This window comes from Aptenodytes patagonicus, chromosome 11 (assembly GCF_965638725.1).
Source record: "Aptenodytes patagonicus chromosome 11, bAptPat1.pri.cur, whole genome shotgun sequence".
NCBI classification, from domain to species: domain Eukaryota; kingdom Metazoa; phylum Chordata; class Aves; order Sphenisciformes; family Spheniscidae; genus Aptenodytes; species Aptenodytes patagonicus.
In genome coordinates this window covers 12445296-12461503 of record NC_134959.1, presented here as the reverse complement: position 1 = coordinate 12461503, position 16208 = coordinate 12445296, and the positions used below count along the sequence as shown (strand labels likewise).

The window sequence follows — 16208 nt, the reverse complement described above, 5'->3', positions numbered from 1 at the left end:
TGAAAGTATGCCTAAACCTGAAAATTAAGAACCAAACTTAAAGCTGCTTTTTTTAAAATTTTTTTTACTGGTAGTAAGAGAGTCTCAGAGTCAAAAGATCATCCGTATTTGTCAGTGCAACTCTCAGATTTGATTGAACCGAAGCTGGTTACCATCCTATAATGATCCGCCTTTCGACCAAAATTTAAAAAGCAACAGTAAAAGACAAAGATAACAGAGTTCTAAGAATATGTATTTACATTGTCTGGGAAAACTCAGGTGCTTCATCATTCACATTTGAAACATGGATCCTAACAGTTGCTGTCCCAGTCTTCGGCTCTTCCCCTTTATCTACAGCCATAACTATGAACTCATAAAGATGGTCAGGTCGCTCATAGTCCAGCTGTGTTGCTGGAAAAATAGTACCATGAGAAGTAATACTGAAGTCTTGACTCAAAGTGTAATATAGTAATTCGGCATTCTCTTTTGAATCGCAGTCCGTGGCTGTCACTATTAAAAGAGAAGAGAAAGACATTGTGTAGATCAAAGTTTGTGAATTGGAATGTTAAGTACTTTAACAAGAGAATTAGTGTGTAGTATAAAACTGTAATAGCATTTGCCTTGGCATGTGGTGATTGAAGTAATTTATAAAACTGTGCTATCCCCTGTGCTTTTTATTGAACTAACCCTTACTTGTTTTTTTTAAAAAAAAAAACCAACAAGTTAAGTCCCTGGTTGAATTCAGCCACTAGATCTTGCCTTTGTCTGCTGGATTTAGAGCCCTGTACTACCAAGAACATATTCTCACACAGAGACGTATATTCTCATGTCCACCTGATCTATACTGTTGACTTAGGATCACTCGGACAGATCACATCCTGTGTGATTAAAGATTAAATATTTACATATATTATTCAACTGATGCAAGTTATGTGTTTGTCAGCTCCTACCCATACCCTACAAAAACCTATGCTAAAAGCGCAGTTACCAGAATAGTAACTGACAGACTACCATTAGTACAGGATAAATCACTAAGTAGAACAGTGGGAGGTTATAAAATCCTATTTACTAGGGAACAGAAGTTTTCCTGTAGTTTAATTTCCCTTTTCCCCTCAAGATTTATAAAAACTTTACATAAGGGTTAAAGACTAATATAAGGCCCTTCTACAACTGCTTAGTTGACATAAATTTGTTTTATTGCCAGGTCCTGCTCATTTCTTTATAAACATTTTCAATATAAGATTTTTGCGGTTTACAAAATCAAAATTTACATAATTTAGAGCATGATCATTTAAAGCTTAAATTCTTGATTACACTGGGAAGAAGCAAAGTCTTTTTCTCAAGCATCCAAACAAAACCTCACATAGAACAGTTAAACCATGCAAGAGGCTTTTAACGCAGAAGAGCAGTATTCTCTACAGCAAGCCCACACAGGACTCGAAGACGGGCAGAGAAGGCAAGCTGATGTGTCCATAATTTCTGATCCAACATCACTCTCTTCCTTCAAAAAAAAGAAATGTTGCAAGATTGCTACTATAAGCCTGCTGCTATAATACCAACCACAACTGAAGTCGTGTTACTTCAAAATCCTGCAAAGAAGATTTGTTTCCTTTGTCTCCTGTCCCCCAAAACTAATTTGTCTCCTGTCCCCCAAAATTAATTGGGCTGTGGCAGTAGTAAATAATTATGACCCAATTCTACAGGGTGCCATTTGCCTTCAGAAAGTTGCAACTACCCATGCTGGGGCAGGTAATTTTGCCTTCTGAACTGAATTCTGATTAGTGGGAGAAAAAAAAATACTCATACTGAATGTAACACATCGTTTTAGAAGTACTAACCTTGTAGAAGCGCAGTTGTCATAGTAACTGTTTCAGGAACACCAACTTTGCTGTAAATCGACTGATGAAATTCGGGGGCACAATCATTCACATCTGTGATTACAACCAAAACCTTAATGGAGAAGAGGGGACTGTTAAACAGTAAAGTGAATCAAGGCAACGACTTCATTGCTCTAGAAGTATCAGATGGAAGAATCTCCCAAAAACATCCTTGAGGTCTTCAGAAGCTATAGCACATAGGATAAGCCATTTTTCTTAGATTGCACTTTTCCTGCTGAGAACCATTGAAATATTAAGATTCCAAAATACTAGGAATTGCCAAGTCCCAGTCCCTTGCAGCAACATTTTCCACTCACCCTTCATCTCCGTTGATTATTCCCTATTACTAATTTAAAGAAAAATGGACCATCTGCTTTCCAAGCATCCTTTTTCCATTATCTTCCAACACTTCTGTGATTCGTAACACTATAAATTCTACTGCCAAGCATATTAAGCAGTATAAACATCCAAGACCAAGTTCTGAATTCAATTACAGCAGTGTAAATCAGACATAAATGGAACTGATTATGGTAAAACAAGAAAGAAGTACAATTCTGCTTCTAACATCTTTAAAAAATGTTCTTATTTCTATGTCAAATATGAGTCTACAGTTGCATTGTTTAGAATCCAAACAGTAAGGAGTGCGTTAAATTAGCCTTTATGGCGGTTCATACTGCTACACTTCAGACTGTCTGAAGTTGGTTGAGGTATTCTGCATCACAGTGCAACAGGTAGACGTATACTCTATCTACCCTTCTGTAGGTTCGTATGGACTGGGAGTTGCTCTCTCTTAACTCTTGAGGTTGTATCAGTGTAAAGCAGGTACAAGTTAAACTACATTTAGGCTAAATGTATTTGTAAAATCATTTCGTAATCCTCTTTCAAGTCATATTCTACCACTCTTCATCTTGTAGTACATAAAAGGGTCAATACAAATTATCAGTCTCTGGTGTGCTACAGCCACTGTTTGTTACATTGACATACTGTTTCACTGTCTCTCTGTGTCCTCACACTCGTTTCTAATAATTCTGCCTCCTGTTCCCTCTATAGTGTACATCTTATTTCCTGCAGCAGGAACAAACTGTTATATTGCATGCATTTCCTAACTCAGTGAATCCTTGAATTCAAACAACTGTAGTAATGTAGTAACTATATTTAGAAATATTTTTGCTGTCAAACAGCTTTCTAAAGCACCATGAAACATCATCTTTTAGTATCTATGAGTTTTTATTACTTTCTCTCTTTACAAGTTCACTTTGTGTTCTTGTTACGAAACAATTTTCTGTTCTGCCTTTGTTTTAAATTGGAATAATCTCAAATATACACCACACTTTATGAAGGTTTAGAGTAAGACAAAACTTCATGTCTGGCTCAGCCTCATCCGCTTCCGTATCTTCCCAGATAAGGCTTAGGACCTATGATGGGCAGAAATAGCCTTTTCCGCATCTGCAAGACTGAACTTTAAGAGTGCTTAAACCAGCCCTCAACATCTACCCACAGACAGAAAGACTTTTAAAATGGACAGTAGAATAGAGAGCATGAGCTAGGGAAATGGGAGCCCCTAGTGAATCTGTACAGAAATCTGGAAAGCCTGAAGGAAAATGGAAATACATACAGACTGCCAGAAGTGAACACCTACCTCAGCTGCACTACTGAACTGTTCCTCATCTTCCTCTGCTCTGACCAAAAGAAGATACTGGTGTTGGTCACTCTCATAATCCACACTCCGAGTTAAACTGATATCTCCTGTTGCCCGATCAATACTGAACAGACCACTAGGATTAGTTAGTAAACTGTAGCTCAGGGATTTCTTTTGATATGATACAGCAGTGACTGTAAGAAAGCTGCATTTAAAAAAAAAAAAAAAAAAAAGAGGACTTTTAAGCACGTAATACAGCATACTGAAAAATGTAACAGAAGTGATACATATCAGAAATGATGGTGCAATCCTGTAGGTCTGATCAGAGCAATAATCACTGAAGTCAGTGATAGCTGTACCTAAACACCAAATTCAAACATTTTGTTATACAGTAGTTCTATCATCTTGAGGTTAAACAGATGAAGATAGGATTCTTGGAAGCAGAACACAGTAAGGATTAAAAACACAGGAACAGAGAATTTCGTTTTTGCTGCAACTGAATTTGCCTACTCTTTCTTCTACGGTAGTGATGGTTTTCAGGCAGGAAACTAAAAGATAAAGCAAGATGTAAAAGATTCATTTTAGTAACAGCATGGTAAGTTTGCTGCTGCAGTCACACCATCCTAAAGTTTCAACAGATAACGACAAAAGGATAAAAGCCAGTCACTAACAGCATGCATGTTACGGGTTATACAGGACATATGTTTTTAGCTCTTGTCTGGCACTATCTTTTTTCCACTGAAGTCCAATGTGTTTAAAGTCTTCAAGTGGGAAAAACGCTTGCAGTATGAAGTAAAAGAAGAAATTAAAAAATACATATTTTTAAAGGGTTTAAAACAGAATACTAATTCCTCAAGTGTTCGTTGCCTTATCATGCAGGCTTCTTAGGAAAAAGAATTCCGTCTCCCAGGAGAACCGACTAACATGTATGATCCAGTGACAACTACAATCAAAAAGACAAAACTCAGTTTGTCCAAACACCTTCTTCCCCATTGTATTTCCATGCTGCTGTCTTCTCACTTCCCTCAGGTGCACTACTGAAACAGTGGAAAAGGTTGCTGTAGGTCATTATCTCACTTCAGCCGTTTTCTGTATTTTCCTATGATGTGGTCTCACAGTCAGTTTCAGCCAGTGCATGACCATGTTCCTGCAACAGGAATTATTTTGCCCTCCTTCTAACTCCCTACCCTGACTGCATGTTCACGCCACCTCTCCTCTCCTGTCAGCACTAAAAATCACAAGGCCATGCTGTGAGCACATTTAACAAGCCAACTGATAACTTTTTTTCTTTTTTTGGCTTTGTCTTTCATCGGATCAGCCTGCCCATGCAGCTAGCATATTAGCACTAGTGGCAGACCAAAGGAAGAGAAAGATTTGGTAACGCTCCTCTGCTCAGCAGCAGTCTTCAATCAGCCTACAATTGTGAAATCCTAAACCCAGAAATCCAGTGCATGACAGCAACTGTTTTCCTGCGTACTTGTGTAATTGGTCCAATTTAAGTATCAGAACTTTAGGATTGTACACGGATTTTCATGACTATTTCTGATCAACACGCAACAGGAAACCACTTTCACTGGGCGTGTATTCAAACCTCTTCTGACATAATAACAACCGCATTAAACACTTCATTCCTTTCGGATATTACCAAGTAATCTGGCAAACTGACTAACCTACTGTCATCTTAGGTGTGCAAACCTATTTTTAAATAGTGATAAAAAATACTTATAAAGAATTTCATTATTTTTAATCCTAAACATTATTGAACCCAAGATGGCATGTACCTGTTAGGTATTGTAGCATTTTGCAGTTCTTGCATTTCTTTTATGCCTGTGGTATTTAAGTTTATTGCAGTTTTAAAGAAAACCCTTGTTATCTACTATTAACAGTTGCTAATTTTTTTTTAATCTTAACACACCTTGGTTATTTAGACACTGTAAAACTGAATGTTGTAGACTGAACAGTAAAACACAACACTACAGATAATATAATATTGAATGTTGTAGACTGAACAGTAAAATACAACACTATAGATAATATAATAACAGTTGTATGGCCACACAAGGAAGACGTTTACTGAACAAAAATATTCTCAATTCAACTGCAAGAGGAAGTGTTTGCCCTAAAACCAAAACAGTCTGGGACAGACAGAACCGAGTATTCAGGTGGACCTATGTTACTAACATTTTCTGTGATATTTAGATCCACGTGGTTATACAAAGGATGGAAAAATAAAATTACAAGTTTTGTGGCATCTTCATTTTTGCTCAGTTTGTCACCGTGACTGATGAAGACAGCAAAGACAGTCTTTTTGGTTTTTCTCATTTTCACTTGATGGAGAAGGCAACTCTCCAAATTTGACACATAAAATTTATATATTCTTTCACACCAGGATATCTTTCTTCATGATGTAACAGTTCTAATTTATATTCTGCATTTTGTCTGAAAATTAAGACACAATCAACATCTGCTAATACTTTCCATATAATTTCAAAAAGCAAGAAACTATAATTATTCAATACTGCTTTTCTGTATAAAAGGGTAACTAAAAAATACATCAAACTGTATTCTTGATCAATTCTATCAAGATATCTGAATTGCTACTCACAGTATCTATTTATGATTCACAAACAATACTGAGGCTTTGGGGAGATCGCACAGAAGTTAAACTAGGAACACACTCTCACCGCATTATTTTTAACTGTTACTTACGATTTTCCTTGCGGCATACTTTCAGGAACATAAACAAAGTATGATATGTTGGTGAACTGTGGTGGTCGAAATCCAGCAATTACAGAGACAGAGGCTGGAGACCCTCTGCTTCCAAGTTTATCTGCTGCTAGTACAGTCAGTAAATACTCCTTGTCCCTCACCAATGGCAAACCTGTTGTTTTAACCCAGCCAGTGTCCTTTTCAACTTCAAATCTGTCTTCACCACCTAAAAAGAACAGATCCACAAATTGTTGTCAGCAAGAACATTTTTACTTGATTAAAATTAAGAGGAGAATATGGTATCAATTCCCGAGTTGGTTTTGGCTTAGAATCAGCATGCACACAAAAATTTGAAAGTTTGTTTAGAACTTAGAAATCAGTAATGACACTCATGATTAGATTTCTAAGTTGCATTTTACTTCTCTGGACAATTATCACTCTTCTTTATCCTCCAATACTTTGCTGTTGTTTGACCCTAAATATCCCTTACCAGAAAATACCCTGCTAGAGTCCTGGCCAAGAGGAACAAATTCACCTTTGGAGCGCTATTGCTACTCCCCTTCTGCTTAGACAGTTTTGAACTATTACTGAAGTTTCTTTTAAGACACCCCACAAAGAAAATTATTCATGAGTCTGTACTAGCTTTGCAAAGCTAAGGCACAACCCAGACCCTTAAAAATTTGTTAGAAATGAACCAGAAGCACAACTCCTGCAAGGGAGAAGGAACGTTAACCCTCTCCGCCCAACAAACTGTGCTCCACACACTGCCCTATCTCATAAACAGGCAGTCCAGCAGAGAGGTGCTGACTAGTGCTGCCACTGCCATCCCCTCGCTAAAGTCCTGAGGAGTACTGACTGCTCCAGCCCCCATCATCCCCCAGGACACAATCTGGACAGGAACCCAACTTTGCAGGGAGAACACACTTCAAATCTGGCAAATCTGTCCGTACTCTCAATAAAAGTTGACTTTTCTCACACACAGAGCTGAAGGCTTATGAACCTTTTGCAGGAGGAAGGGAAGATCTTTCACTAACAAAACTGAGGATAAAAGACAAAAAAGTCACAATAGTGAAGCCTAATACACAGGGAATGAGAGGGTTAAAATTTACCGTCCAAGAGAAAATATTCTACAGCTCCATGGATCCCTTCATCTGCATCCACAGCAAGCAGCTTGTATACTTCAGTACCTCCTGCAGCTTCAGGGGAAACCACAGCCAAGAATGGGAAGGGCTCCATGGCCCATTCAGGTACGTTGTCATTCACGTCTGTCACAGTAAGTGACAAGTGCACCAAGTACCAATCCTTTCCTAATGGTCACAGAAAAATGAAGAAATACTTAGCTACTTAATGGCACTCAGAGTAACAGAAACATGTATCAATTCCTAAGTGTGTATTGTCTGCAATATTGTTGGCATGTAATCCAGAAAAACTTGGGTTTTAAGGCTCTTCTGCAATTAACAGCATCCAGATGCAATGGGGGGAAAAAATAACCAGCACAAGTACTGCTGAACTGCAAGATCGGGGCCACCCATATTACATTCTACCAATACCTCTTTTTAGGAAAGATCAAACATTCTTAAATGTTCAAAATTTAAATACATGTTTTCTGAAGTTTTTTTGCTGATAAAAAAAAAGTATCAAGAAATATTTTGTTTATGCAATGATTACAGCAACCATGCCAAAAAATTCTAACCAATCTACCCTAACTACTGATTCTCCTGGTTAGAAAGTTCACTGAAATCCTGGTTGGATTTCAGAAAACCACTGAAATATGGTTTTCACTTCTAGTGAAGATTAAATGCTGTTAAAAAACAAACAAACAAAACCCCAAAAACAAACCACCACAAAATGGAACTATTCAATTCTCCAAAAATCGACAACAGAAGAGCCTTAAAAATTGAGGAAAAAGTATGTTATACCTCTGCCATTATTAAATCAATCAGTGAAGACAGTAGAGCTCCTAAACAAGTAATAAATATTAGGCAGGTATTGCTGAAAAGGTGGCAGACAGGAAAAATGTCAGACTGAAGAAACTGCTCTGAAATCTCCAGGAATGGAGTTAAGCATTCCTGTTAAAGGAAGAAAGAATGGGAAAATATCCTGGGTGAAGAAAGTTTCTGAACACAAGACCAAAGGATAGGATTAAAATCTTCACATTCCAAAGAAAGCAAAGTGATACAGAGGACAAAGCCATTTTCTCCTTAATAAATTTATATATACTTTCAACTGAAAAAAATGCTTCCTTCAATCACACACAGCTAGCTCAGATTTTGAAGCAGCTTAGCTGAGGTAACACAAGATGGTGACAAAGTATTTTTTTTTGTAACTGATAAATATTATCAGTAACATCAGGGGACACAGTATAAATATAACTTAGGCCTTTTGGCCAGCTTGGCTCCAAGTGGACTGGCACTGAACTTGTAAAAAGTTTTGCTACAGAAGCCAACTTGAGTGTTCCTGCAGTCCGTATTTAATGCCTCTGGCTCCAGAAGAGCAGTGTATGCACACCCTGCCTGACGCTGAAAGCAGTACAACTGCATTGACATGGCACTAGGCCCCAGCTAACAAGCCTGGGGAAGTGAAAGGGAATGTGGTCCAGGTAAAAACAGCTGTCCACATTTACAACACGATTTATCCACAAGTTTAATAACGGATGTAAAGTCAGAATTTTTAAAGTTGATGGTGTTAAAACTTCATTTCAGTGTGTATTTATTATTTATATATACATGAAAACATATCTACACACACGCATTTATTTTCAAAATAGCTTTACAGGAACTGAAACAACATACAAAGAAGAACATCTAAAATTGTCATTTTAATTTAAATCTAATTAATAATACAAAGAATTTAGTATTTAAGACACTAAATATAAAGTGTTGCCAAAATGTCTAATCTTGTAAACAGTGTTATCTTGTTAAGGAGGAATATTCTCCCAGGAAGGAGTGCCACTTAGGCTGAACAGCTGTACTCTCTCTCTCTCTCCACTTCCTTAATTGCAGCATTACATCCCTCTCCAAAAAAAATCCATGTTCCAACTAAAACACATTATTTTTGTCTGATGTATACATTTACTGACATTACCCCTTCACTCCCACAGCAGCACTAATACATCTTTCACATCAGCCTCTTGCAAGCTTCAGCTTTTCATAATTAGGAACTTCTGTCTGATGGCAAGTGGCATATTTAGTACGCCGTATCATAATCTGCAATCTATAAACAACCAGTAAGTGGATTGTCGTAAAGAAAACTCCTTGGTGCTCTGATTAACAAAGTCAAATGTAAGTTTCTTAGTTTAGATTCCTGAGACTTAATCCATCATGACCTTTGAGTACTTTCTGTTCTTATCCAGAAAATTCTCTTAGTAGAAAAATCAGCATTCACCCAAGAATCACAGATGTTCTTCTTAGTTAAACTTGTAAAACTGTATTAATTCATCTGAATTTTAGAACTGTAACTGTGAATACATCGGGGGTTTTTTTTTTCCCTTTCTCTAAAGAGCAACAGAAAGTGTATTGACAGCAACTTGTTAAATCCAAATGAATTTCTTTGTAATTATATCCTGTACTCAGAATCTAATGTTCCAGGGAATATAATATTAGCTTAAGAGAGCACATATGAAAAAACGGTGGCTACAGCAAAACCAAACTTCTAATTTATCAAACAGTAAATCACAGAAGCAATCAGTTTCCTGAAAAATAACCTTAAACATGCCTTGCACCATTGTAGAACATGGATACCTACAACACATATTTTTACATTTTTGTGGAAAAATTCTCAGTTACCATGTACACCCAAGTCCTACAAAGTCTTCTCGACCCTGAGACAAATTGTGTGTGTTATGTATTGCACTTCTGCAGTCAGAAGTGTTGGGAGGCCTGGTGTAAAGATGCTCAATTCGGCTTCTCTAGCCGAATGTTCTTTATAATATTGCATGTGAAGCCAAGTTTCCAAAGATAAACTCGAATTATTTCATTATAAAAAAGACTGACACTGAGGTGAGACTACTGCTACTGCATTGTCCTCGTAGTCACCCAGGTATAATTCTCTTCAACATTTAGACAGACTCTGTGAAAGCAGCTGCATGCTTTCTCCTCTGCTTGCAGATGCTGTTAAACTGCACAGCACAAAAGAAGCCAGAAGGAGCATCAAAAAACCATCCAAAAATCATGATGTAAAAAGTAGCAGCATAGATACTATTTCCCACTACCATACTAAATAGAACCAGATATGTTTCAAAGATACGTGTTTCATGTCAGAATGTGTGTTCCAGAACTCCCAGGGCAGCCAGTCCAAGACACCTGAAGAAACTGCAGAGATGGGAACTTGTTAGATGCTGATCTGAGTCTGAGGTTGAAATACACCACAGTGACCCACAACAGGGCAAGTTCTAAATGAGAAGTGCCAAATGAGATCAGTGCCTCCTTGAACGCTCCAAAGATTTTAATTAAAAGGTTGTCCAAAAAGAGTAAGTGCAAAAGGGAGAAGTTAGTGTCAAAATTGCCTGTCTCTTCTCGAAAGAACAGGTCTTGCGGAAGCTGTCACAAGTTTGTAAATACCCACTATTAGCTTAGTTTGCCTGGGCATACTGCAGGCTTAAAATAGCAAGCACTAAATTAGAAGCTGAGTTAAGAACCTGTGGAAATCTGCCTCTATAATAGCAAGATCTATCAAGGTTTTGAGTGCCACTTTGGTAACCCTGCCAGGAGTAGAGAAGTTACTGATTTTTGTCTCTCTGGAGTCTGGAAATCAATACCCTAATCAGCCCGTGAACTCATTCTGTTTCAAGTTCTGCTCAAGTTCTTAACATGCATGTATTCCTCTATCCAAAAACAAGTCATAATTGAAGAGTAACTGATTTTTATTGAACAAGAAGTAATAAACCTGGATACAAATTCCACTCTTGCCACTTACTGATTGTCAGTTCACTGAACATTAATGTGCTGGTACTTAGTACATAATTACAACTGAGAAATACCTCTTTAAGGAAACTGTGGAAAACTACATCAGGACTGAGATTAATCCTCACATGCCCTAGCAAACTTTATTAATCAAAAACTAAAAGGACTTGGACATGTTCCTCCAGGTACTTGTGTTTTAATAGTTAAGAGACCTTAATGTCATTTGACATCTTGGCAAGATCAAAGCTTTCAGCAATATGTTGGTTACCTCTGAAACATCTGAATACTCTTCAGAATTTTGTTAGGATAGTCAGCAGGAACTACAATGCACATAATCAAAGAGACAGGCGTAAGTGTCTCTCTTGACCAGTATATGTAACCACTGCATATGACCTTACAGATCTTATTGGTATGTTATCTTCTTCCATCAGCCATAGGCAATCTGAGTCACAAGCGAAAATACTAAATAAATCATCATGATTTCGCTTTCAGATAAAGGCAGTCTGGAGGAAAATTACCGTAAGTTTTCCCTTGACTGCATACCATATATCAAAGCAAAAACTGTAACAGAAACACTGAACAGGACTGTACTTCCCTGCACAGAGACCTACAAATGTGACCTGACAACTTGTAGCAACAACATCAGGGTGTCCAATGAAGCATGATCGGACAAGGACTTGCCAGAGGACAACGAGTGTGATGAAGAGACTGACATGGACAATAATGTGTAATATATGTATGTCTAGCAGGACAACACATTAAGAATTTCAAAGTATATGTTCATGAACATGATTTTTTTAAAGCATAACTCCACATTCTAACAAGCGCAGCAAATATTTAGAAGTTTTTCATTTGTTGTAATTATCATTATGTATACATTACAAAATGCAGTCTCATATTTTGTAACTGACATAGCTGCTTTCCTACAGAATAGTTGTTTTCCTACAGAATGGAGCTTAAACCGGACCTTTAATTTTTAATAAGGTATATAAAATTAATTTTCTCCCCTATTTATGAAAATGATTTGTGGAAATTCCTTCAAGACAGTGGAAGGAAGGAAGGAAATTTTAGAAACATACATCTCTTGATAGTTAAGGTGTCTCAATGCTTCCTTCCATCAAAACACCCCCACATAAGTATCTTGCAGATATATTAATTATACATATACATCAGTATATTAATAGTAGTAGTACATTGTTATGTATCTGCAGTCATATATTATGATTAATAGTAGTTTATTAGTAGTGTATAAGTAGTTCATGTGCAGTAATAGAGCTACATTACGGGAGAAATAATATGTTAAAATTCCACTCAAAATCTTAGCAGAAACAGCTTAAAACCGGTAATCCTCTGTGGATTTGGGTTAAGTCCTACAAACACACAGACAAGTTCTACTTATCTGTTGTGAATACCAGGCCCCGATGACAAGTGGAGATACCTGCAACTATATTCAGCAGTGTAAGTCAGCCCACTACTGAGATCCTAAGTCAGAAATCTGACACAGGCTTAACTATCCCTAAAAGAATTTTCAAACTGTTTTGCAACACACTACCAATAAGAATTTCCTCAATATTAAACACTAGATACTGGATTTTCAAGCCAGGCACATCATAGATATCTTACACAATGCCATCCATTCAAAAAAATCCTACTAAAAGAGTATTTCTGCTAATTACATTGTTGGCACATATGTAGATTTTGCATTTGACAGATTTTCCTCCCTAGCTTCAGACAACAGAAAAATTTAAATTGTTTTCTCACAGATACTGAGCAACAAGAGATAAAACTCAAGATGGCTCTTGCTGCACATAAACATGACAGTAACATAACACTGGAACATCTTAAATTAAAGATTAGTATTTTTAGAAGTCATATAGAAAATAATACTTCATATTCAAAAGGGTAAAATCATCTTTGTATTTGATCACGAAGTATTTTTTCCTATTTTTTCTTATTTTTTTTCTTATTTTTCTTCACTACAGAAACTAATGAAAACAGATTCTGTGAGCAGATTGCTTTTCCCACATGTTTGCAAACACCACTTATTTGCCCTTTGCAATATCAAAACTAAGCCCTCTCTACAGCTCCCTTTTCAATTGATATAAAAAAATAAAACTAAAATTATAATATCTAGTCAGAGGTTTTTCCTACTTTAGCTGCTTATTTCCCTATTAGAGTCAATTCGTGTAACATCAAAAAATCCTTCTTAGGGCAGCTCATCCTGAAGTCTGCTTTTTCTCTGATATTCCCTCCAGTTGGAATTACTTCCTTTTAACTTAATATTACTGACAAAAGCTGCAGCACTGAAATTCATTCCCTATCACCAAAATCAATCTTCATAATCCACTGCTGAAACCTCATCACAGGTATCTATCTATAATTGCTTATTTTTCATGCCTATCTGTGGTTGAAAACTGATAAACAGAAGGATTTATTATACTGCCTTACTCTGAATTCAAACTACATTAGGTAACGTAATACACTAGCTGGCCCAAGTTTCTGCTTACAGGAAATATATGATATGCCATGACTCACAATTTTCATCCTTTGGAAAAAAAAATACATAAGCAAAGTATTAACTGACTTGCTGGGAAGTTTAACCATAGTAAAAATGCTCTTTAAAAGCATCAGTAAGCAACTAAAAAAAAAAAAAATTAGAGAAAGAGTCTCTAAAATATCTTTCTTTAGGTCTGCCTGTAGGCAAATTTCTAGATCCATACGGCTAATGAAATCAGTTCTCTACCAACATACTCTGAGTAAGAATTACATCAACATAATCGAACTGTTGGTTTCTATAGCAGAAGCATTTCAAAGAATGTCACAATTTATCTACATAATGTCCCTAGGTGTTAAGACTTCCATTGTTTTATGTTAGACCAATTTTAGCGCTACACCTGTTTAGCCTTTCAATAGATGTAAAGAACACAGGCACCTCAGCTATCTGAGAAAACTCATTTAGTAAAATCAGAGTTACTGTACACCCAATAACATTCCTTCAAGTTCACAAGGTCCAAGCCATAATACAGACAGGATTTCTGCAATATCTAAAATCTTCCTAGTTTAAGACAAAATTCACTTTTTTGAAAGGAAGTCACTTCTCCAAGAAAAAGCATGAAAACCTGTTATTCAAATGCCTTTCAGAAAACAGCAGTGCAGATCAAGGACAGTGTCTGCCGTCAGCATCCTCGTTAGACTCCTTTTTCCAAATCTCCATGATCAAAAGGCAGACAGTGCCTCATTAAGCACAGTTGTTAAGATTGAGAAGCTTTAATAAAGGCGGAGTTAAATATATAGGAGAAAACATAACATTTTAAATTAACTATTCAAAGTTAGAAATTTGATCCTTTGGTGAGATACAAACCACATTTGTATAATAAAATAAACTGTTCTTATTAAAAAAAAGACAACAAAAAAACCAAAACCAGACTCAACAGGAAAAAACCTTAATACACATATACTATGAAGACTGGGTTACATACTTTGTCCAAAAAGCGTAGGAAAATTTCTAATAAATAGAGTGTCACAATCTTGTAAAATAATTAGTAATTTTTCATGTCAAATTTAAGACGTATAGAGGGACTTAATATTCAGAAGGAACAGAAAGCCCTCTCAAAATCATGAACCTCTAGGTGAGTCCAAGTTAAAGACTTGTCAAAATTGAAGAACATACTGAAAATTACAAGAAGCAACCAAATATCTTGATCGGATAATTGTTCCTTTCTTCTTTAGGTTCTTCACTAGTTCTTTATGGATCTACCAAATCCAGGTTTATCTGAAAAAACTCTTTTGTGGTGTTCACCGTTATTTTTCTAGGAAAGGGTTTCAACGTAAAGTAACATGAACTAGCTCCTCCAACCTGATATTGAAGTCGGGTTATAAAGACTCATTGGATTGCACACAGACACTGCAAACTAATAAATCCTGTCCTTTCATACAGCAACTGAAAAAAAAATATTCCCCCACCTACCTGTATATTGTTACACCGAGGGTGGCAGGAAGGAGAAGACAGCTTTAATACTTAATCATTCAGTTAACAACAACTTTTGAATGTTACACTGGTTAAACCAAGCCTTGAAAATCATGCGTGCTGAAATAGTTTGATTGCAATTTCAAATACTGTAAGTTGGAGTTGCCTCTAAACCCATCTCTTTTCACCATGTCAAATTATAAAAGATGCTGTCAATCTGTGAAATCCAACGTATTCTCAGACTTCTGATTTCATTAGGATTATATGACTGTCTTTTCTCTCAAAAATTGAATGGATACTTTTGTAAGACGAGACTTGAAAATAAAATCCTTGTATTCGTTAAAAAATGTAGGCTTCTCTGCTTCAGTGTAATTGATAAAACTGATAATGCCAGACATTCCAATTTCAAAAATCTGACAATATAGAATATGTACTTGACTGAACATGTCTCTACAATTGTGGACAAATATTATACATTCCTTGAATGTACTGGGGGAAGAGGTATTATATTATTATGATTAAACAGTAGTGGGTGAGAAGCTAGGTTGCTCCTGGCATTTTTAGGTCATTTCAATTTATTTTTAAAAGGAGATTATGAGAATATTAGAAGTCTTGCAAGCCTTTAGGTCAGTATCGCTATTACATTCTGGTCTACATCTATGAGCAAATTAAGTATTCAAGTCAGTATTTTTCTTTTTGTTTAAGTTGCTCCAACTTCTAAGACTTTTACCTTAAACAGACAAATGTTTTTTGAAAACTCAGGATTTTGTTATTTTGGTTACTCCAAGTAAAATATTTTGGGTTTGGCTGAGAGGACGTTGTGGTTTTGATGAGGCTTTGCAAATATCATACTGAACTCTTAACACCTCACTCTTATAATACGTCTTCATGTAAAATATCTACTGACTTAAATTTTGGGAAGATACATTTCCAGAAAAAAAATCTTAATGTCCTAAGCTTCTAGCTGCAACCAGGAAAAATCTCTGTTCCCATTTTCATACCATAACATGAGATAAAAGCTACCGGTTATTGTACCCAGTCCTACTGTATAGCCTTAAAAAAATACAATTATGCACAAACATTTCTCTACTGTCATTTCTGAAAATTCATGAAGTATATGATGGGCTACTTTTAAG

General features: G+C 36.3%; 1 protein-coding gene across 2 annotated transcripts in view; it reads right to left on the bottom strand.

Moving 5' to 3' along the window:
- Positions 1-16208, bottom strand: part of LOC143165608 (neural-cadherin-like) — an 84128-nt gene that overhangs the window by 45151 nt on the left and 22769 nt on the right. For both annotated transcript variants that reach the window (XM_076349162.1, XM_076349161.1), the window contains exons 3-7: positions 7314-7511; positions 6205-6430; positions 3496-3700; positions 1818-1929; positions 240-489 (exon numbers count right to left, since the gene is read on the bottom strand). In XM_076349162.1, the coding sequence (XP_076205277.1) occupies positions 240-489; positions 1818-1929; positions 3496-3700; positions 6205-6430; positions 7314-7440 (920 nt within the window). In that variant the 5' untranslated portion in view covers positions 7441-7511. The remainder of the gene's footprint in view (positions 1-239; positions 490-1817; positions 1930-3495; positions 3701-6204; positions 6431-7313; positions 7512-16208) is intronic.